The 23,160-nt window shown below is 40.0% G+C and overlaps 3 protein-coding genes across 17 annotated transcripts in view; all 3 read right to left on the bottom strand.

The window, feature by feature from the left end:
- Positions 1-10: 10 nt before the first annotated feature.
- LOC140272368 (matrix remodeling-associated protein 8-like) lies at positions 11-9,710 on the bottom strand. Its single transcript, XM_072367788.1, has 10 exons — positions 9,541-9,710; positions 5,322-5,348; positions 4,917-5,225; positions 4,730-4,831; positions 4,186-4,647; positions 1,642-1,812; positions 1,479-1,509; positions 1,273-1,352; positions 1,110-1,163; positions 11-996 (listed from the first exon to the last, which is right to left on the bottom strand). The coding sequence occupies exons 1-10, from the start codon at positions 9,566-9,568 to the stop codon at positions 971-973; spliced, it is 1,290 nt and encodes a 429-aa protein (XP_072223889.1). The 5' UTR covers positions 9,569-9,710; the 3' UTR covers positions 11-970.
- A 560-nt stretch (positions 9,711-10,270) lies between these two features.
- aurkaip1 (aurora kinase A interacting protein 1) lies at positions 10,271-13,056 on the bottom strand. Of its 2 annotated transcripts, none has more exons than XM_072367647.1 (4): positions 12,950-13,056; positions 11,640-11,745; positions 10,722-11,185; positions 10,271-10,572 (listed from the first exon to the last, which is right to left on the bottom strand). In XM_072367647.1, exons 2-4 carry the CDS (start codon positions 11,692-11,694, stop codon positions 10,456-10,458), a joined length of 636 nt encoding a protein of 211 aa, XP_072223748.1. In that variant the 5' UTR covers positions 11,695-11,745; positions 12,950-13,056; the 3' UTR covers positions 10,271-10,455. The 2 variants fall into 2 exon arrangements, with proteins under 2 accessions (XP_072223748.1, XP_072223749.1); XM_072367648.1 differs by having other exon boundaries at positions 12,954-13,047.
- A 2,736-nt stretch (positions 13,057-15,792) lies between these two features.
- Positions 15,793-23,160, bottom strand: part of LOC140272366 (rap1 GTPase-activating protein 1-like) — a 45,357-nt gene continuing 37,989 nt past the window's right edge. For 7 of the 14 annotated variants that reach the window (XM_072367776.1, XM_072367774.1, XM_072367787.1 and 4 more), the window contains 13 exons: positions 22,955-23,110; positions 22,795-22,866; positions 22,608-22,694; positions 22,348-22,488; positions 21,046-21,177; positions 19,832-19,909; positions 17,902-18,011; positions 17,680-17,796; positions 17,434-17,563; positions 17,194-17,305; positions 16,406-16,482; positions 16,064-16,111; positions 15,793-15,905 (listed from right to left, as the gene is read on the bottom strand). In XM_072367776.1, the coding sequence (XP_072223877.1) occupies positions 16,103-16,111; positions 16,406-16,482; positions 17,194-17,305; positions 17,434-17,563; positions 17,680-17,796; positions 17,902-18,011; positions 19,832-19,909; positions 21,046-21,177; positions 22,348-22,488; positions 22,608-22,694; positions 22,795-22,866; positions 22,955-23,110 (1,221 nt within the window). In that variant the 3' untranslated portion in view covers positions 15,793-15,905; positions 16,064-16,102. Of the gene's footprint in view, positions 15,906-16,063; positions 16,112-16,405; positions 16,483-17,193; positions 17,306-17,433; positions 17,564-17,679; positions 17,797-17,901; positions 18,012-19,817; positions 20,238-20,819; positions 21,178-22,347; positions 22,489-22,607; positions 22,695-22,794; positions 22,867-22,954; positions 23,111-23,160 lie in introns of those variants that run through there. The other 7 variants (XM_072367775.1, XM_072367779.1, XM_072367781.1 and 4 more) reach the window with 7 other exon arrangements.

Below are 23,160 nucleotides of genomic sequence, written 5' to 3' on the forward strand. Positions count from 1 at the left end.
ACCAAATCTGATGTCACAGAGGAAACCTTTTATTAGAAGAGATCAGCGTTGGAAAGACATTCTGTGATTTAGCATCAGTGACATAGGTGATGCTCGTCCTCCTACCACAGCCACACAGTTTGTGTTTTTACATGCAGATTCATGAATGAAATTTCAGTGTTTCACAAACCAGGATACCACACTATACGTGCTTGATGCAAACAAGTGTTGCGCAGCTCATTTTGAAATTAGTAAAATATGATTTTTTTCCTGAGTTTCCACAGACTAAGCCCTTAGTCTACTGTCATGCAGTTGAATTATTTTACCACAATGAATTACCAATCAGAAGGATTATTTTCCACGAGGCCAGTATTGTACGCTTATCTTGTTATGTGGATAATCAGGCATTCAATATTTTTTCAGAAAACCATCTATCTATCGCTACAGATGTTTGGCAGTTGTTTCCACTCACTCTGGAAAATGTTTACATACAGTAAATTAACATCTGAAGCACAACGAAATGCCTTTTTAGAAATTACAGTACAGCAGAATTTGTGTTAAAAAAAAGAAAGAAAATAAAGAAAAATGGTCCAATTTCAACAATTATTTTGAACTCGCTGCTCTGGAAGCATGCACAGTACATGAAAAACATATCTCAATAAACAGCATGCATTTGATTAAAAAAAGGATGATTTTAAAATAGATGCATTAGCATTAAGCAAACAGTGAATGCAAAGACTAATGACCAATTATATATCTAAACACATACAGTTATACTGATAAAAAAGCAAGTTTATATAGGAGAGGATGTTGTTAAAAAAAGTAATGCCATTTAAAGAAAAAGCTTTGTGTGCTTGGGTTACAGCAGAGGGAGCGTTCCTCCTGTCCTCTCCTGGATTTCCTGTTTTTCTTCTTCCTCTTTTTCTCCATGGTCTTTCACTCCTTTGGTGTTTGCCCTGGGCCTGCCAGCAGCATCTCAGAGAAATCGCACTCACTTCCACATCTTTCCGTCAAAGTCTGCATGAAAAGGCATCAGAACGGCAGATTGTAAGGTTTCTCATCAACAGTATGGTTGCAATGATGGCCCTTCTGGCTGTTGGCTGACAGAAAAGCACTGCAAAATGTCTCACCCATATTGCAGTCTTTGGCCATATCTCTTTCTTTCAGTAGGTTGTTTTTGTAATCTGCAGATCGTAGATGCAGAGATGATAAGAAAGCAAAATGTTATTTGTCATTTTATCTATTTTTTCTTTTTTTTTTGTCAACAAAGTGAGTATGTTTGGTTTACTGCACCTGAATTCAAAGGATCTTGATTACAGGCCTTCAGCTCTGTGCAGTCTAATGCTATTTCACCTCCACTGGTCACATTTCCTCTGCTCAGAAATAAGTGTAGTTTTAATTGCAGTTCATGTAAAAAATAATACAAAATAATGATAATAATACTAATATATATCTATATATATATATTGCATAACAATTGCTGGAGGATGATGTCCTACCGAACAGATCTACCCAGCTCATACTCCAGACCTGAAAAAACAAAAGCAAACATGTATAAAATTATCTTGAATACACATGGAAACAGAAATCATAATCAACATGCCTTTTGTCAGAATGAAAATCAGATATAAGTCATGAACAAGAGGACACACACACACACACCTCTCTTTTTGCGTCGCTTGGTTAGCACGATGACAGCAATAACGATGAATGCCAGCAGTAAGATCGTCGCCAGGAAGTAGCCCAAATGCTGCACGAAATAACCTCGATGTTCAGGGAGGAAGACGTTTACCACTCGTGGGCCCTCCTCGTGTGGTAACACCTCTTCAGTCCCTGAAGGCAGAAAATGGACAAAATTGAGAAACTTCTTTCAAAAACAAACAAAAAAACAGCCTAAATTTCTCACAAGTGGACAAATAAAAATTCAAAGAGGCAAATGTTACGCATGAAAATATGGGACCTCACAGAAACCCTTAATACAGTAATCATGTAAGGTGTTGGTGAATATTTATGCTGATACTGTATTTCAACTCTTTGCTGTTTCTTATTAGATCAGACTAATGTCAACAAATAAGAATCAAACTGTCCTTTCTCATTTGTTTCAGACAGCCAGACACAGAAGGGAGGAGAGCAGAGAGTTAAGTGTCAGAAAGCTGCTCAGCAGTAATGACTTCCAGACCTGATGTCATGCAGCTGTTTTTCTTTTTTTTTTTTTTCCTCCTCAGAAAAACACAGGCTGACCAGAAAAAAAGAGGAGTGCGAGGGAACAGAGGCAAATTCTGTAATGTGGTTGGCCTGCGTGTCTGTATTAGTTTTCCATTTAGGACTGTTCGAGTCTTTGTGCAAACACAGAAGTTGAGTTTCTGCATGCATGGAAAAGAGATCTTTCAACTAAAAGGTGAAATCCAAACAGTCAACCAAAACATTTGCGGACACTTTATGGATGTTTGACAATGATTTTTAAAGATAAAAAAACCCTCAGAAAATGGAGAACTTGGTAATGCAAAATCTTAACAACTGGTTAAAACTAACGTGATGAAGCACAATGGAAAGGATTACAGCAGAGTGATCCTGCCAAGTATGACCTTCAGAATTCAACATCAGTTTGATAACACAAGTCTGACCACAGAAACTAAACACTGAAAGGTGCCTGATGCTTTTCTGTGCATAAGGTATATGTGCATAAGGTACCTACACGCTTATTATTGAGTTTTTCCATGGACTCTTGCCGTAAAGCAGCTAAATTGGAAAACTACACTTCTGAGACACTAATGAGGTCACCACTGAGCATGCTTTCAAAATCAGCCAATCAAGAGAAAAAAAACACGTATTCTGACTTAATCACCCCCTTTCTCAGAGGGGATTTGGTACCTAATTATCAGCTGTCATTGTATAATGTATCTAATATGCATGACAGTAAAAGCAGACACCCAAGGTCATTGTCTCTAGAGCTCAGCTAACTAGAAGAAAGCCACAGCCATGTTGCTGCAGCAGCAGAAGCAGCTCATTACCATCATCTTGACACATCTGACTTACGTTTTCGTGTCAAAGGCTATTTCACATATGCTGCACGGAGTTTAACCTGTCCTTTTTGAAATTTTACTCAGCGGGACATGCATCATTTGCAAGTCAATGAACTGAAGAAAAGCAACTCGATTCCTAAAGATTGAGATCTCCAGCTGAATTGCTGACAGATCACAAAATATTTCCTTTGTGATAACAAAGGAACAATCTGTTTGTTCTTGACATGACTAATCGCAGCAATAAAGTAAGAAATCTCTCGTGACATTTGTTCGTTCAGATGAATGCTAGTAACTGGGAGTAAACAAACATTTAGCTTTTAATCTATCGGACAAGATCAACGATGCGTGAGGAGAAGCTGAATTCTGAGCTGAAGTGCAGTCAAAGGACGTTGATGCCATCGGTCCATGTGTACATGTCTTTACAACATGATTTACAGCGTTATTAAACGCGCTGCCATTTCTTTAACAGCAAGAGAATCTATGGTCCGACACATAACTTCATCCCCTTCCCTAACTTTACTCTTTCATGTAACAGCTGGCCCAGATGTCGAACAGATGTATGAAACTTCCTTTTACTGCTGGTAAACATGCCTCAGCCAGAGGCAGATACACATCAGCAGAGAAGCTGAGCAGAGACTGGGAAAGTAAGAGTAAACAAAACTGGAGAGACTGTGTTACCAGTCTAGACACACAGCCGGGACTTTTTAGAAAATGAGGTCAAACGAAAGAAAAAACACAAGATATGACCACCCACTCCTAGAATTACTAGATGCTGGAGTCTTCTACTCAGCTCGGTGCAGTAAAAAGGTCAGCGGATGAACAGTTGGTGAGGAAAATCCAACCACTTTCATTGCAGTCACTTTAAAGCTATTTACTGTAGACAGCTTCTCAAGAAAAAGCTGTTTTTTCTCCCCTTTTTTCCTCCTCTCGTCCTTTCTTACTCAACTGGCCTCTACATTCTTCCGTCAGTACCTCCTCCCTGTTCAGCATGAACATAAAAACAGAGAGAACTGAGGAGAAAGTTGGCAAGAGGAGGAACTGATTTAACTGACCAACTATGCCTATAAATATAGCAAAAAAACCTGAGGGCTGTCTACTCCCTTTATGCACGATTCTCCAAAGAAACCAGATGGGGAATTTACTGATAGCGTGTTTGTGAAAAACAAAGTTCTGAGTTACTTACTTTGTTTTGGCTCATTATTCTGGGAAATTCTGGGTGCTGTAGTGGGGTCGGATGGAAGTGGCGGTCCCACAGTAAGTCTGAAGATGCGCCTCTCATACAGACCACAGTAGTGGTGGTGCAAGTGGCAGGAGTAAAGTCCTTTATCAAAAGGCTTCAGGTCAGAGATGTACAGTGAGAAGTCCCCTAACGTAAAGGCGTCCTCTGCCACGCTCATCTTGCTCTGGGCAAAGAGAGGTCCGTAATCCCTTCGCTCTCCAGAAGCATATAGGTCTACCAGACGGTCAGCCTTGTCAGGACGCACACCGGGGGGCTGGAAGTCCCAGTGGGCCACCTGCTGCTGGTCCTCCTGGAGGCCCTCTCTCCACAGGGGGCGCCGGTTTACACAGGGCAACACCACTGAGCTGCCCAACAAGACCACGAACACAGTCTTCTCCCCATCCCAGTAACGCTTCTCTTTCCGAGCTGGAGAAACATATCAGTGTGAAAACCATGCATTGTGACTGAGGGCCAAAATGATGTTGGCTACATGATCAGATGGCCTCACCTGACTTGGTGACATTGAGCTGGATTTGAATGGACTGGTGAATCTGGCAGTAGTGATGGTGCAAATTACAAGTATAAACTCCCTTGTCAGTTGCTAGCACATCTGAAAAGAAAAACAACCGTAAAACAAAACTATGAACGCCTGTGAGTCATGTTTACAGTGCTACCAGAAAAAACAGAAGTCTTACTGTCGATGATAAGGGAAAAATTTCCATCGTTGAAGGCAGAGTCTGGAATAGAAATGCGTCCCTTGTTGTAGCCATTGTAAACCCTCTGGCGGGCTCCAGGTGACATGTCCAAGACTCGCTCCACAGAATATTCTGGGCTGCTGCGGACCAGGTCCCAGTGCACCACCCTCTGACGGTCCTTCAGTCTGTCCCGGGTCCACACCATGCGGGGGCTATGACAGGGTAAGACGGCTTTGGAGCCTGCAGGGAAGGTGATGTTCTTGGCCTCCACCACTACACCAAGATTACTGCTGCTGCTCAGACTCCAAGCTGACACAAAATAGGAATGCATATTTGTGATGCACAAATAGAAAGTAAAGAATTCATTATACATTAAGGAAATGCACAGAAATTAGAGTGTTTTACCTCCTGGCAGGAAGAGCACAGCGAGAACTGTAAGAGAGCAAAGCACAAATGATTAGCTTTTGATGCTTTTTAATTCACATGGCCTGTTGTTGCTGTATCGATTAGATCTTTCACAGATCCAAGCATGTTCACTAATTTAGTCCTGAGGAATACTTCAATCATTTCCACCCACAAAGTTGTTGAAGCACCAGGAGATCTTGATTCGCACTGAACAAACAGAATAAAAATTCAGAGTTGGAGTAGATATGGGTTCAGCGAAAGGACAGTTTGAATAAAAAAAAAGAAAAGAAAGAAGAACAGGAATAAAACACTCATGGTGAGCTCTGAAAGCAGAAGGTCCTCGCAGGAAAACAACAGCACATAAATATACTTGATGTAAACAATACACGCTGGAAACACATTTTGCTGTTTGTGTTTTCTCACTCTGGAGATTTTCCTACAGCACACTTGCTATTTCTAACGCATTTTTCCCACAGTGCTATTTCTTTGTCTGTTTACCGAAGGGCCAGTGGAGACACATGCGGCCAAAGCATACAGAGCCTCTATTCATCCAGGCTGCTGATGGCTTGTAGCAAGGCCATGATCCTGAAGGGATGAAGAAGCAGGCTCACATTCAGAGTGTCCAGTCTCAAAAGTCCAGTAACATGACCAAAAACATCTGTATTTCTGTGTATTTTGCAGTGAATGTGCTGCAATAGTCAGTATATGAAAAAGATAATGGGACACATTGAGGTGCATTGATAAAACATGTTTGAAAAAAAGACAGAAAATAGCAATTAGCAATGAATGTCAGTAAATTCAAATCAACAATTCGTGTCGGATACTCGTGTCAACATCAGGGGCACAAAAATCCATTTAAACTTTCCAGTGAAAGTTTTAAGAAAAGATAAAAAGAAAAGATGTCAGACATCATTCCAGGGCCTTGAAGGCCTGACTGTAAATGACATGTTCCCTCTCCTTTGAAGCTGGGCTTCAAAAACACTTTTTTTTAAAAAAAAAACTCTGCCTGAGGATATCCAGCAATGCACAGCTTTTTGTTTTACAGAGTAGTCGGAGGTACTGCAAAGACAGGTTTTAAATAGGACATTTGAAAAGTAATGAATAAGGTCTTAGGACCAGTACTAAAAAAAGTTTTTAACCATCTTTAGGGTGAAGAGGTCTTGGATTAGGCTCTGGTTAAAAGTGTGGAGATTGAGTTCTGGAAATACTTACTGAATGATGTCTTGAGGACTTTAAAATCTATAAATTACTAAATCCTTTCTGACAAAATCTCGTGCAAAGTAGATAAAGTCATGTAAAACTGCTGAAAATCCCTAAAAATGAGTCATGAGCGGGAATGTTTACTCAAAGCACTTCACTTAAACGCAAACTTGAGATATTTGACTTCTGCATTTTCATTCAATGCCACTTTTAACTTTTGCTTCACTGCAGTTTGACACCTAAAGTTATTCTACTTTACAGATGAATAACGTCTGACTTAGATAACATACAGAAAGCTGAAAACTCATGATATCTGAGTTTTATCACACGGCTATGGTGGCCAGAGCATTCATGATAATGTTACTTTTGTGATATCAACAGTAAAATTTGGGGAATTATATATATATTGCTACACAATATTCTCTGTCTAATTTTTTTGGCAGTTGAATTACACTCAGAGTAAGCGGTAAGGGAATTTAGAAACTACACAAGATGACTTTTTGTATTATTGTGTCAGAGAGGGTGGTGTAGAATCAGAAATAAAACAAGTTGTGACATTCAGCACAGATCCATAGCTGATCCAGCTGTGGTTGTTGTGGGTTTGTGGCATGTGCCTTCAGCTTCAGGCTATTGGGAGCCTCCTGCTTTTATGCAATAAGTTCATGACAGCATGTTTTTCTTTTTGCGTTGTCTTTTTTTTAAGCTTCGTATGGTTATTATACCACACACACTGGCTGCAGAGCGGACACCTCATACTGGAAAATTTTGGTGGCTTTTCTATTGAGGGGTAGAAACTTTCCTGCAGATGGTAAAACAATGTGTCCCGGCCCCTGTAATTGTCTCTCATTAGACACACACAGAAGCGTGTTGACTCACCAGCCTGCTTTAAGACTTAACAATGTGCTTTTGAATTACCAACGATAATAACAGGTATTTGGTGAATGACCTGAAAACCACTGCTGTTATTTGTAATCCTGTGAATTGCATGGAGAACTGCAAAAGAAAGCAAATTGTGTAAAAAAAAAAAAGAAAAAAAAAGGTTTTATGTGTGACTGAATCACAAAAAAAGAACACGTAGTCAGCATCATTTTTCTGATTCATGAGTGTTGTGAATGTGTAAAGTTTACTCACAGCCCTGTCACAGGATGAGAATAAATCAAACTAACCTTTCCAGCTGCAGACTCAGCGAAACAAACAAAGATACAGTCAGAGGCCTGGAGGGTGTGTTGACTGTCCCGAGGAAACACTCAGGTGTGTATTTTAAATGCAAGTGAAGGCTAGACCTGGATGATTGAAAGTACCTGATTTTGTGTTAGCCATCATTATTATACCATCAGCCTATATAACGTCTCTCTTAAAGGTGGGAAATATATATTTATATATATGTATTTATCTATATATATATATATATATATATATATATATATATATGTGTGTGTGTATATATCCATTCAGCTTGAGTGCTTTGTCTCAGTCAATGTGTGCAACCTTCTGCAGGACAAAGTGGGCTCAAAAGTGATTGCCTACTGGGTCGTTCCAGAATCTAAACATACCGTTTTATTGGAAACCTTGTCATTTTCTCCCCTGAATAAGTACCTACACGCTTGTATGCTTGTTCTCCTCAAAACAGCAGTTCTAATCTTTTCCATGCCCTGTTGTTTGTATCCATCTATTAAAGCAGACCCAGCCACCATAAACACGGTTGGAGTGAATCCCCCTCCTCCTCCTCCTCCTCCTCCTCCTCCTCCACACAGTCCGGACTCACAACGAGCCACTCGTGGTAAAACACTCATTAAAGACGCATATAATGAGTGGCTGCAGGATTGTGCTGACTCCTTTTCTCAGACCACAGTTAACTGGAAACATATTGGGTTGAAGCCATAAAAAAACAAAAAAAAACACACACATTCACAACAGTGTATAGTGTATCAACAGGCCGAAGCCAGGCATAGCTATGCAGCTCTGCTGTAGGCTGAAGTTTACTTTAAAGTTCATGGACCTGAATCCATTTATCTTCAACTCAGAGCATTTCAGAGAAGAGGGCTGTTGGTGAAAAATAGATATCCAAGTCTTGAGCAAAATTACTTACACAAATACAAGTGAAGAGACACTGTAGAGTCTTTCATCTTGTACTTTATTTTGGATTAAAGTGTTTGGCTGTAGTTTAACTGTAGAATTGACCTTATTTTACATATCTTATAAGTAATATGATGATGATAATAAGAAGAAGAAAACAAGACTAAATTTGGGATTAATAAACGAAAAAGTAATGAGTTACTGTACTTTCTGTAAAGAATAATTTAACCACTAACAGTTCAAAGTCATTATCTCCATCAGAATTACTGAACTGTATGCACAAATAACTATGTTGCCTAAAAGAAGTGTTGCAGAACATGTACCCCTGTGAACCAAATATGCTCAAGATGTTACGCTCTTTTTCTCCAATCAGCAAATTGTCAGGAGCTGAAGTTTGAAGTTTCACCAAAATAAACTGACTATCATCGTAAATCCAGCAACCCACTCACTGTGACTGTGAGTGTTTGTGGAGTTCTGCTTTTCACAGAGCATCCTGTTTAACAATGATAGTTGTACAAGTTACAGTGGATTTTAGGCAACTGAAAATAATAAAAATGCCATGGATGTTAATCTAACTGTAATGTACAGTCCGTAGGATAGATAGATAGATAGATAGATAGATAGATAGATAGATAGATAGATAGATAGATAGATAGATAGATAGATAGATAGATAGATAGATAGATAGATAGATAGATAGATAGATAGATAGATAGATAGATAGATAGATAGATAGATAGATAGATAGATAGATAGATAGATAGATAGATAGATAGATAGATAGATAGATAGATAGATAGATAATAGCTGGGAAGAGAGCCTGCTTTTGTTCTCGAGTAATTCTAACCTGGTTCCAATTATGGGACCAAAAAAAAAGAAAAAATTCCTTTGAGTTTTTTTTTTCTTCCTCTGTCTAAAAAGAAAAGACAAATGCAGGACTTACTCTGAAAGAGAACCATATCTGGGTGCATCTTCTTCTCAGTGGCGGCGGCAGAGGTGCGAGTCCGTCAGAGGTGGTGCGCCCATCAGTTGTTAAAACACATGAACACTTTTAAAAGTTCACCGAGCAGCAGCTGTGTTCTGTTGTGATCCTGCAGTCTGGAGTCCATGCAAGCTCCGCCTCCGCCACCTCATGAAACCTAAGACTGCTGCTGCACTCTTCACAAAAAGGCGCACTCGCTCTTAAAAGTTTTGGTTTGGAAACTCCAACATACCAGATGAATATCAATTAAAAAAAGATACAATAATCCAGACATTACAGCATAAAAGCCACCCGCATTGGAATCTGGCAATCTTTCCTTACCATTTAATCCCTTTTTCTGGTTAAAAAAATATTGTTTTTATGACTCAAGTTCTAGAAAGCACATTCTTATGCATTATTCTTATTTATCTGATGCATTATTCTTATTCATCTAAAGCGTACACACATTTAGCTGGAATCATTTTCATGTTGTTTTTTTTTTTTGTTCAGGAAACATTACAAAAAAAACCCAAAACCTCTGAAAACCTTGACAAAGCTATTGCACAGTCAATGTTACATTGATACTTCTCAAACTTTGCACAATACTGCCACCCACTGGTTAATTAGGGCAACACTGTTGAAACACTAACCACGCAATTACAGGCCCTCAAGTGCAGAGAAACAGACAAAACACGAACAACCCGTCTCAGGGTTCGCAGACAGATTTTTATTACATTATGTACACACCAAAAATAACTGCACACACACAACCTCATCACTGAAATGAACTTTAACTACACTGAAATGCACAAAGAGCAGTATGAGAGCTGTCAGTGAGGGGCGGTGCGCAGCTCATCCAGTGCGAGGGATGCGACACAAACAAGAGGGAAGTGTTTCTCAGTTCCTTCTGTTTCCATGCTGTTTAATGAAGATCTTAGGTGCTGTCCATCCCTCCGGAGCCTTCTTCAGTCCTGCTCGCTTCCAAATCTTCTCAAGATCCTCCTCAAATCGTTTCTGCACACAACACACACACTCTGTTGGCCATGCTGATGAGACAATTTACATTCATATAACTTTCCGGGCAAAAAAAAAAAGAAGAAAGAAAGTGGGGATTAATCGGAGTTATAACAATAACAATGTTAAATTCTACCATTTCCCCTCACCTGCTTCTTCCTCCCTCTGCCCTCCATCACTCTCCTCCTTAAGAATTTAGTCCGTTTTTGCAGCTTCTTGTATCTATGCCGGTTCATCTTCCGCCGTCGGATCTGTAGAACATTCTTACATTTCATGGGTGTTGCTGATCCCTCCCCGTCCTCCAAAATAGGGACTGAGATGGGAGGCAGAACCATCTCTTCTAGCAACTCTACGTCCCCCTGCGGCTGAGCGGACTCCAGCAGGGGAGGGAGGGAGTAGCGCAGGGAGAGCCAGCTCTCCAGAGGACTCACGGACAGCTTACGCGGCACGAGGGCCTCCTCCAGCTCTGGCTCAAGTTGGATCCATCGCGGAGGTGATGTGTTGTCTGCTGCCGTTGAGTAGTTCCTCAGTTTCTGTTGTAATGAAGAGCAGTGAGGAGGAATGACTGGTTGTGCGCATCCATTTAAAAATTCTCCGTGGGCTTGAAATGCACCTGAACATTGGGAAGAAAAAAAAGAAGAAAAAGATTCATGGTGTTTTCCCATCAAACATTCCACTGACTTTTAGTGCTCAGAACCTCTCCCTTTACTTCAGGATTTGTCAAGATCTGACTCCAAGTGTTTACATGTTGGATATTATAAGCATAAAAACTGCCTCCAAAGGAGCTCGCTTGGAATCAGCTGAGAAAAAAAGAAAAAAGCTTCCAAAGTGAATACATATGCCGATTCTCTCTGAACAGTCAGTTTTCAGCAGTGTTTCACATCACAAATGATAGAATTGGATAAGCTCCCTTGGTGGTGATAAAACAGTACAAGGTATCATCTACAGTGGAAAGCACACATAAATAAAAAAAAATAGATGGAGTTGAGCCATACCAGTGGATAAACAAGATAAAAACAACTAAAGGAAATACTGGGGCAAATGAGGATGCATTTGATCATACTTACAAGTTGCTCTACGTAAAAGATTCAGACGAGGGACGACCCTTGAAGTAAACATCATCAAAGATCAGCCAAATAAAGTCATCAGGAATGGGTTGGCTGATCGCTGGTCCTGCAGGGATGAGAAAAGAACCGAGTCAGTCACAGAGATTTCAAGCTAATTCAAAACGCTGGGCTGTAGGAAACAATTGCTTTCACTGTCACGTTGTTTCTTCTTTCTTTTCAATCAATCAGTGTTTTGGTTATTCTAGATGATGTCCGAAAATTCTTCAAAAGCTGGACCAACAATGATTGGAATTTTAATTTCCAAGCACTAGACGACAGTTACAAAAATACTTTGAATCAAAGCATCAAAAACTGTGGTACAATAATCTAACTAGCAGGAAGGTTCATGGTTCATCGTTTAAGTAGAATTCATGAAAAAAAAAAATAGATTAATAAATCTGTGGTTCCCAACTATGAATATCATGCTCTTAGAAATATCATATCATGCTCCTGATTATTTATAATATATGCAAACAACATTATATAGCAACAGAAGTGATACTAACGATGATAACTCGAGAGAAGAGGAAGGAAAGTCATACTACTGATTATTTATTCAGTTTTCGGTGACTACATATGTCACTTTCCTGGGTTCGTCGGCAGCGGTTTGGCCCTCAGAGAGACATTCCGCATAGTTTCACTGAGCTTCCTCCAGAACCGCTGAGCATGGTGAGCAACCGTCTTCTGTGAAATATTGGTCTTACTTATATCTGTAAAATTATAGTGTTCTTGAAGAAAACTGTGCAGTTTTCGTGACGATATTATAATCGGTAGGTGCCACTGGCCATATATGCTTTTAATGTGGAGAGCCACGTTTCATTATAATAGCATCGAGTCTCCTTTTAAACTACGAGCAAACCGTCGCGCGTTTTTAAAATTTTATTCTTTTTTTAACATGGCAGAGTTGTGTAATGTAAGAGTTAAGATGACTATCAACTGCAGCAATAGTATGCTTCTACCCGGCTGATTGGATTATGTAACCGACATGCAAGCGACCGACAGAGACTAATGTTCTTACAATGTATAAAACATTACCAAGCGTTACAAAAAGAATACGTCGGCATTTCTGGAAAAACATAAGGAAAAGTGATCCTAAAGTTGCCGGGTGGCCCGTCATAGGTGGATAGTCGTGCTAGCTAGCAATGTAGCTCAGCTGGAGACGTGAAGGTCGCCATCTGGCTTAAATTGTACGTTTCGTGAAAAGAAGAATACTTTCTACTGGGTATCAACACGAATACCACCAATGCATTGCATTCAAAGTACTACATTACCTACTATTACCGTGACCGGTGTATAGACCTCAATGTGACTTCAGAAATCAATTTCCGGGCCGTGCCACACATATTATACACCGCTTCCTGTCTCCCAGAGAGCGGTTCCGCTGGAGCAGGAAAGTATCTACAGACGAGCGGAGTGATGAAAATGAGTGTACGAAAGCCTAATTTCACGGTGACCACAAGTTAAAAAATAACCAGCTAGGCAAAACGTGACAATATAACCAATAACACAGCAACAATAATAAAAGCACGACGCAGTTTCTTTATATTAAACAGAGACGAACATTTTACGAAACAAACGCATTAGGTTTTGTTTCGATGTTTTGACTTGTGTCTGAAACGCAATTCTTCTGTGGGACATTGTTTTTACTTCTTAATGTCGCTGCATGTTGGGATATGTTTTGTGAAATGACTTTGTGTTTTCTGTAGTTTTCTGTTTTCTGTAGTATCTCCTGAAAAAATGTTACGTTGGTAGTCTCCCTGTGTCTTCACCTAGTCGACACCTTTAGCTTCTGGCTGTCTTAACAATTGAGAGAACCCTTTGATAACCTAAATATACGAGAGGTACAGCTATACACAACTACATTATACAGATAAAATCAATATTCATGTCTGGAATCATCGTCATCTGAGCTACTTTGAATGGATCTGTAGTTTATTAAGTCGACAGTTTCATAGCTTTTTCAATTTACCTGCATTTTACTTTTTGACATGGGAGAGTTCTAGCTTCACCAAACTTGCCAGAACACACTTTAAGTTGAATTAGAGAAATACTTTCTTTCAAAACAGGTGCGCCTGTAAACAGCAAAATAGAACACCTTATTTTGTGTTACTAAAATTAGTAAATGAGCTGCCATTAATGGTTCTGTTGTATTCCAGTTTTATATTTTGAAGATGGCACTAACTGCTGCTGCGATTTTTTTTATACAGAAAGACTGACTTTCATTTCTACTATAATATATACAAGTTTGCCCATTATTTCAGGCTCATATCAACATAAAAAACAGGAAAATTATTCTAATTGCCATTTTCTATAATAAATCTGCATACTTGAAAACCTCAAAGGTTTGTGACATCTAACCCATTTTTTTTCTAAGAGCTGATACGTTTAGTCAAAATTCAGTTTTATTTCCTTTTTGACTCATTAAGGCTGACCATGGAAGTGGCATCAACCTGAAGCCTCCACTTTTAGGAATGCTCTAGTTTTACACTTGTGGGCAGCCACATCAAATCATTTAATCATTTAAACAGAACGCCTGCTGTATGTATGTGCATTTCAAAACAGAGATTTTCATTATGTGGCATTTAAAGTATTGTGCGTTACAAAGAAACACATTGGATGAGGTGACAAATGAAAAGCACAGGACTGTAAAGTTCTCGGGGCATTTATTTACAGTAAAAACAAGCAAGAACAAAACATTCATTTCATTGTAAACCCTGTTGCTTATTAACTATTTCCTTCACTAGCTTTACTGACACCATCGGTGTGAGACATAAGGCAACTGAAATGATCAGCCGGGTGTACTTTGAGATTTTCCCTTTCACAGAACAGTCTGAACAGCTTTGAAAATAATTCTACAAAATGAGTAAAACAAGAGTCTTAAATTGGCAATAATCTCAAGAGCTTTCGCAGTACTATTTCAAATCAATGGCCTATACAGTATACGCTATGTTCTCACAAGCTAAATACGTATTTACAAAATCAGTAGTTGTACTTGGAGTTATTTAGTCACTTTAAAAGCAAATAAATAGTCACTGTTTCATAATTACATTGCATTGAACAAGATCTGACCCCTGAAATAGACAAAGCTTTACAGATGACATAATTTACGCCAAAGCAACACATACAATACAAGAGATATGACAAGATGCTAAATGTAGAGCTACACTACAACAGAAATGCCACTTTAGGAAGAACCAAATCAATAAATAAAACTATACATTTGAGAAAAAATCCCCAAAAAGAACAACTCAACAGACAAGACACACAAAGCAGTTAAGTCACCCAGTGATGGAAATGTCCGTGTATTAGCAGACTACATAGACAGTGATGAAGTATGGCCGATTTACACCACCATTTTTAAGATACTCCTGTGCTTCAAATGATTTGAAATATATGTATTTTAAACTTTAATACTGCTGTCCCATTTTTTTTTTGGCTGCAGAGCATGCGAGTGATAAAAGTGAGGTAAAATAAAATTCAAGGCCAAGAAAAAAAAAGGTTTAAACTCTTAAGGCCATTTCAGATTATTCACAACACGATGCTCTCTTAACTGTGGCCTGTGGTGTGAAGTGTAACGACTGCAAGCCCGACCAGGGAAGGAAAGTGTGCAATTGTTTTGCTGCAGCAATACTGTCCTTTGATTGAATTTTACCCATCAAAGGATCACATTTAACTCAATCTGTTCTTATAATATGCTTATCTCTGACTCTTAATATATACATTAGAAGTCCTAACTTAGCCAATGCCTTGCTTGATTTGGTCAAATCATCCAGGCAGTTAACCCACTCTATGTTGCAACTGCACAATGGCACTGTCTTTATCCAGCATAGCCAGCAAATCTTGCTTTTAATTAGACTAATAAACCAAAGTAAGATCCTTTTCAAATAAAACAATTACGTTTGTAGATCAGATGTGCACTTCAGAAACAAAGGTTGGGTAGAAAAATATACAGCCAGGCAACGGATGTGTGAACGGGCGAAGACAAGAGTGGAAAGAAACATTGTGCAAAAGCCGGCTTCTCTTTGTGAGTCACCCTCTCTAGTGTCCTCTAGGTTTCTGATGCGCTTCGACCTCCCTGAGCAGCCGACTGGCCAAGCTTCATCTGCTGTTTCTCCTCCCTCTCGCATCTTCATCATCATCATCATCATCATCATCATCATCCTTCTTCTCCTCACTGTTCGTGGCAAATGCTTGCATCTCCCAGAAGGGGCGGGACTTATGGGATTGCTTTTGGAATGAGAAAGATGTCTCATCAAAACAACTGAATAGTAAATGTGATTATTAATACAGTATTAGAGATATGATATGAATAAGTGTTCATGTGACCACGGTAACTGTAATCCTGTGGACTGAGACCATAAATGGATGAAGAGGAAAAGTCTAACCTGATGATGGAGATCTAGGGTAAAAGCAGGTGGATGGAGCTAACAGTTCTGCACACAGATGCAAAAACAGACAAAAGGAGAAAAAGAAAAAAAACAGAACAGAAGTAAACATTAGGAACTGCTTGCAAAGGGCATCACTGCACATCAGGGTAGTAAAGCAGAAACTACTCCACACAATCAGTGCAGCTTCTGCTCCTTTTAAAGTCGTCAGTGTTAGAGTACAGAATACAGAACGTTTCTATGCTCAAGTAAACTTTACATTTAGAGAAAAAAAAACAACTAAACGACAGTAGAGATTCCAAGGTATTGTTTTTAGTTAAGGACAGGACGAAGCTGACTCACTGAGGACTGATGGTCATGTGATCGCTCCAGTTTAATACGGATGTCGACCGCCTTCCCCCGATCAGGTTTAGCAGGCCCTGAAGGACAGGTCAGCAAGTTGTTAAACGGATGACATGTGTTCACTGAAGCCTGGCTTAGGAAATGTTAAGGTTTACCCATTCAATGTAAAGGGAAGGATGATGTTTGAATTTACAGTGAAAAAACTAGAAATGTTAGTAGACAGACGCATACATTGCACTGTGGTGACTTATGTTACATAATTCGGTTTATTTAAGTCTGTGTTTATTCATTTTTGGCTTCCAAGTGACTGCATGTAACATTCTGCGCCATGCACTGTTGAGTCGAGCTACAGTTACAGTTCGACTGCGCTACTTAATTGACATCATATCGCATTATCTAGGTGTGTTAGTCCAGGTTTGAGAGCTTCGGTTTTGTACAATTTCAGTCAGACTAATATGTATACATGCACTTTAAAAGTCAGATTTTAGCCAAATGAACACAATCATATTACAATGGTAAATCTAGAATCTAAAGGCTGATATACCGCTACAATCAACCCCTAACAAAGATAACCCTTGCTTACTGATAATAATAATAATAAACTCATGATACATGAATTTATACATTGCATTAGAGTTTTTGTAACTATATGTTACATTGACTTCTCTTATTTTTAATAAACCCTTGTTGCTTAAAAGTAGTCATTATAAACCTAGAGAGATTAATGTACTCCTTTGTTCTTGCTTTGAATTTGTAATATTTCAGACTTGGTTCTCCACCGCTCTCACCTGGAGAGCTCCCACGACTGTTGGTACTGGTGCAACTGACGCTGTCCTCCAGCCAAGTGCTGTACGTGAGGGAGTCTCGCTTATGAGGTGTCCCGGCCGACGACATACTTTCCTGGTGGAGCGTACAGAGGAGATACATGGAAGTGTGCATGGTAAGAGTCAAAGACAGATCCAGGTAAGTGGAAACTTGAACACACTTGTCTCACAATATTTAGCCCACGAACAATACATTCCACTCACCATGCCTGTGTCATAGTCCTCCAAGGTCTCATTCTCCTCCACCACACTGGCGAAGCTGCTGGCGTTGGAGGAGGAGCGGGAGAGGTCGTGGGCCTCAGGGATGGATGGGGTCCTGCCACACAGATAAGAACTACACCCTGGGTTACTCTCTCCAGCACAGCCAAACCCTGATTTTTTTCCCTTATGTATAGAACACGGTGATACACCATGCTACCATGCTGGTATTAACCTGCCAATCATACACACCTGTTCTTTGTGGTTGTGAGCACCTCAGGAGAGCTCTGATCTGAGTTGTCAGACTTAGGGTCTTGGGAAGCATGGCCACTGTCAGGTGTCTTCTGAGTGTTCGGGGAGGTATCTCTACTGGTACGTACAGACCATAAAATAGTATAAAAAAATCATGAAAAAACAAAAAAATTAAACATGGTGTGTGCGTGCATGTGAAAACACACAAGAGCCTTCTCTTACCTCCTTTCTTGGACTTCTTGAATATTTTCAATCCCAATGGCACTGCTTCGCCTGGAGCTGAAAGGACCAGACTTTTTCCTGGTCGGGCTTTTCCCCGGAATTATCAGAGACTGCCGGGGGGGGGGAGTGGAAAAGCAGCCGATGTCAGAAAAAATCTTTTAGTAAAATAAGGTAATCTCAAGAGCTCATCAGTCTGTTTATTTATTTATCACTGAGGGGAGTTATTGAATTCACTAGGAAAAGGCTTCTAAAAAAAAACATGTCAGCCCTGAATGACCAGGCTGAAGAGCAACATTGTTCCCTACCATTTGTTACTAGGATGAAAAAAAAAAGTTAAAATATGCACTTAGCAGGGTGATGACGAGCGCCGGTGACAGAGCAGAGCACACTGAAGCAGGAGATGAAAGGCTGCAGAGCCTGCCACTAAATAAGCTTTCTCAGCAGCTGCTTTGTTCATTCAATCTCTCTTTTAAAACTCCCAAATTAAGAACTTGAAAAAGTCTTTAATTCAACGTAGCTTCAAAGAGCAAGAGGATTCTTTTTTTTTTCATTTTTTAAATTTTTTTTTATAATTTCTCCGTGACTGGGCCGTCAGATTATGAATATTCATCATTTTGAAACAAATATAGATGCAGGCATAATGGAATTCAATCACAGGGCTGCAACCATAAAATAAAATTAAAGGTGAACATTTACTGCAGGAAAGCAAAAAACAATTAAAAAAAATTTGACTTTGCATATCTCTTTAGAATTTGATTTGTAAATGCAATTCCAAGTAAACTTTGAACGTTCAGACTTGCCAAAGCCATCAATTTAGAAATGTGGAGGAAGATATCCGTATCAGCTGACATAATTTGTAAATCTCATCAATCAACATTTTATTCACAACAGATCATAGAAAAAATATCAAATGTTAAACGCAAGAGATTTCATGAAGAATCTTTGCTCATTGTGAAATTGAGGGCAGCAACAGAGTCTCACTGTTTAACGTCCCCTTTAAACAACAGTCTGTAAGCATCTGGAAACTGAGGAGACCAGCTGCTGGACCTTCGGGAGAGGAATGTTGTCTCATTCTTGTCTGATACAGGACTGCAGTTGTTCAACAGCCTTGGAAATCATTTGTAGTGTTATGATGCCTCATGATGTTTTAAATGTTTTCAGTTTGTGAAGGGTCTAAACTCCAGGCCAGTCCAGTATCAGGACTCTTCTATGATGAAGCAATGCTGTTGTAATAGATTCAGTATGCGGTTTCATTGTCTTGCTGAACTATGCAAGGCCTTCCCTGTAAATGTGTAAATGTGTTGCTCTAAAATGCACCACTAATGCATCCTCATACCAATAGTCCGAGAGATGCAGCGTCCATGATTTCCAAACCCCCACCCCTTTAAAATGAGCTTTAGTTCAGAGAAAACGGCAGCATTTCTGTGTCATGTTCTCATCTGGGTTCTTCTGTGTCATGATAGAACTTTAACCTGCATTTATTAATGGCACAGTGAGGTGTTTTTGACCTTTTAACCTATTTTTGTTGCAACACGTTCCTCTAGCAGTTTCTCTTCAGCACCACCACCTTTTCCAGCCTTAAGTTGATCTATTTTTTTGAGCCGTATTGCTGCCATCAAATCTGAGATGAGCAGATAGTTTTCAGGAAATATTAACAAGTGAACATTTGATATGTTTTCTATGTTCTCCTGTGAATAAAATATGAACTTAAGAGATTGCATTCTGTTTTATTTTACTTTTTACACAACGTCCTAACTTTTTCTTGGAATTCTAGTTGTACGATACATCCTGTCTGCAGCGTATATGATTAAAGAACTGAAATGTACAGAGAAACATGTTTAGCCATGATGCAATGGAGCCATGCAGATAAAAACACAGCAATAGATAGGGGAAGCAAGAAGTTAGAGAGTAGTTAGAATTAGACATGAACCTCTTCTACTGTTCCTATCCCTATGGCACTGCCTCGGCGTCCATATTTACTGGGACTCTTGCCTGGGACAAGCAATGACTGAGCCAGACAGGAGGAGGATTAAACAGAGAGAGAGAGAGAGGGTGGGACAAAGACAAATAGAGAGATACAGAAAGAATAAGACAGAGGGAGATTGGGTGGTGATGATGGATGACAGGAAAGAGGGAGAAGGAAAAGGGGGAGAGAGAAAACATGAGATTTATACAAAGATATATGAGCTTCCATGCAGTCAAGTCATGTAAGTCAAACAAAATACAAAGCATGTGTTAAGTGAAGAATACAAATGCAGACAGTTTTGCTCCATGGGTGCAACACAGGCAGCTGAATGGGAGAGAGAAGTGATGAACCAGTTATGTAAGTCGTATGCCTGTGAGGGAGAGGATGAAGAAGAGATTAAAAACAGCGGGGGAGGATATACAGCAAGTTAGTCATTAGGTATCATGTCAGGACCGTGTTAAGGGCAAACAATGCAAGCTTCTGTGAAACTTATTGATAAAGCATGCTGTTAAAAAAGTATTCAGAAAAAAACTCACCAGCATATATATATGAATATATATATATATATATATATATGTACATATGTAACTACAGTCCATGTCTTATTTTCCAACTTGAAAAATGCTTGTGCTCCACTCAGCTTTTAGAGTCTGTTTTGCAGTATGTTCTACGCACTTAAAAATAACGAAAAGGTGACGTTGCAAAGTTACAAGGTTTTCACCTGCTCAAATAAATATTAATCTTCATAACCTGATTCAAAATGTGTGTGTGATTATCAACAAAAGTCCAAATGCTCTAGCTGGCATACACATGTGAACACATAAACACACAATCACCAAAGAGTAGTCAACACACGTGAGAATTCAAGTGAGCATGTGTGAACAATGCAGATGCATCAAATAATTCAATGAGAATTATGTAAAAACAAACAACTCTGACCCAGTACCATCACCTTGAGTTCCTGGAGTATCCTCTCACTCTGTCTCGTAGATAGTTTGACAGTGAGCAGCCATTTTGAGGGACTGAGGTTTAACACTCCTGCATAACATAACTGCTTCCCTTGGCTTTCTGTGAGAAGTTAGTGCAGCAGGCAAGTGAGGAAGAGGGGGTATTAACTCTAGTAGAACTGCTGGGGGAGACAGAAGTAGCGAGGCTCGTCTTGGTGGGACTGTACTTACTATCCCTGGGAATTTGGGGCTCTCTGCTGGGCTGTGGTTAAAGGTGCTGCTCAGGCTATTGGAGAATGTGTGTGGCTTCTTGAAACCTAGACCTGTAGCATCCACAGACTGGCTCCTACTGCGGATCACCCGCTACGGAGAGAAATGAGGAGGAGGAGATACATTCAGATGGCACTGATTCTTGTGACCTGTCTGCTTTGCTGTGCAGCACTACAAGCCGAGAAGAGCCTCGGGGCTGTCCCTGAACGCTGACCACTACAGGCAGAGAGCACTGGTCTGATGCTAATCCTGACAGAAAAGGAAGCAACAGAGAGCGCCGCTAAGCTTTAGAGCCCGGAGGGGGGTTCAGTTGAGCCATTATGTTTAGGAAGGTTAAAGGGAAGCAAGAGGAAGTAGAAGGGCCAGGTGGCTCGCACAGATGCCTAACCACACTGAATTTAAAGAAAGCCAGAGGAGGTTTAAATCCCAGTGCACCTTTTTGCATGTAACAAAATGCAGAGGCAGAGGTATGTGATGGTGAAAGAAATCCATTCATTCCTTCTGACACTATGACACACACAGGTGGCAGAATAGTACAAAAATGTGATTAGTGGCACCGCAGCAAACCACATCTACTACGCAAGAGGAGGACAAGCTGGGAAGCAATGAGCAGTGAGTCCCAGCAGGGGAAAGCAGAAGAGCTTATCTTCATTCAGATTGAATACACACAGAGGGATAAAGCTCCTACAGCCCAGCTGACATTCGAGCAAGAACAATCCTGAAATAATGCCAGAGAGAAGCTGAAAGAAACATCCGGATGAATGTATATAAGTCGAGGTTCCTTCTGCTCTGTTTCTGTTTCATCACACTGGTTTTTCATCTTGTAATAGCTTTTGATGTAACATTAGTTGTGTGAATAGTTTCTGGAAATATAATATATTTATTTTCTCTCTTGCAGCAAGTTAGATGGCTGCTTTATGAGATTACAGCCTGCAGCAGGTTATATTAGATTAGCCAAGACTGGAAACGAGGGGCTGTCTGAAAGTAAGAAAATCCAGTGGCGCCTAACATATAAATGTTACACATTACTGATCCTGCAGGGAGTCAAATGGATCCTTCTATGTGAGGAAACTGTTTGGCTCTGAATAAATTTGGATTCATCCCCTGTTTTCCAATCTTTATGCTGTGCTGCACTAAGCTTGAATTTGAAATAGTGTAAATCTACAAACAGGAACTTCTTATGGCATTTTCTTTCAGTAAAGTTCCAGGAAGTGAAGCAGTCAGGTTGACATCTCCAGTCTCTGCACCTGAATCTCTGGTTACCTTAAAGGACTCAAAGAAGCCCCCTCCTCCTGCATTTCCGTTTTCCAGTTTGTCGTCCTCTCCTCCAACACCCATTATGGCCTGGCTGTTCACGTGGAGCTCCTCATACAGGGTCTCTAGCAAAGCCGATCTTGTTCGTTCCTTACATGCATGCACACAAAAAGGCACATGGAACAAAAGGAAGCACATGACATTTTCTATGACTTTTGTCAGACATGCAATATGACAGAAATGTTGTAAATGATGCTACAACAACTCACCTCTAATTTGGCAAATTTCTCAGCTTTGTAGCAAGCATACTCTGCGTTGATTAGCTTCGTAAAAAGGAATTCATGGAATTCAGGGCCCTTGGAAAAAAAAGGAGCAATGAGAGAAGGCATCCCACTGGAAAATAATAGATGATGGGGAAAGTAGACTGCAGGGTGCTGTAGATCTAAAGGTTCATACTTTTTTAAAAACAGCAGGGTTTGGGAGGGCTGGGCCGAAGAAAGGAACATCATCCCGTGCCGTCACTGACACCTGAGAAGTAAGATGAAATAAAGTATAACTCTAAAGGAAACAACTGAATTTCTCCAGGAAAAAATGAAAAGGAGAGGAAACGGGTTACCTTGTAGAGAACATTGTCAGAGCAGGGGTCGACCACTTGGACCACAATGTAAGCGTGAAGAAAGTTTGACGCAATCATGTCCGGCACAAAGGGAGTATTTCTTTCTTGGAACACAACGGCTACGATGTCATTCCCTATGTGCCTTTTTCTCTGCAACTGCAACACAAAAGCCCCATGACAAGTGAATGATTAGATTTCTTGGTGAA

The sequence above is a fragment of the Leuresthes tenuis genome, unplaced genomic scaffold, assembly GCF_036924035.1.
Source record: "Leuresthes tenuis unplaced genomic scaffold, fLeuTen1.0.hap1 SCAF_16, whole genome shotgun sequence".
Lineage (NCBI taxonomy): Eukaryota > Metazoa > Chordata > Actinopteri > Atheriniformes > Atherinopsidae > Leuresthes > Leuresthes tenuis.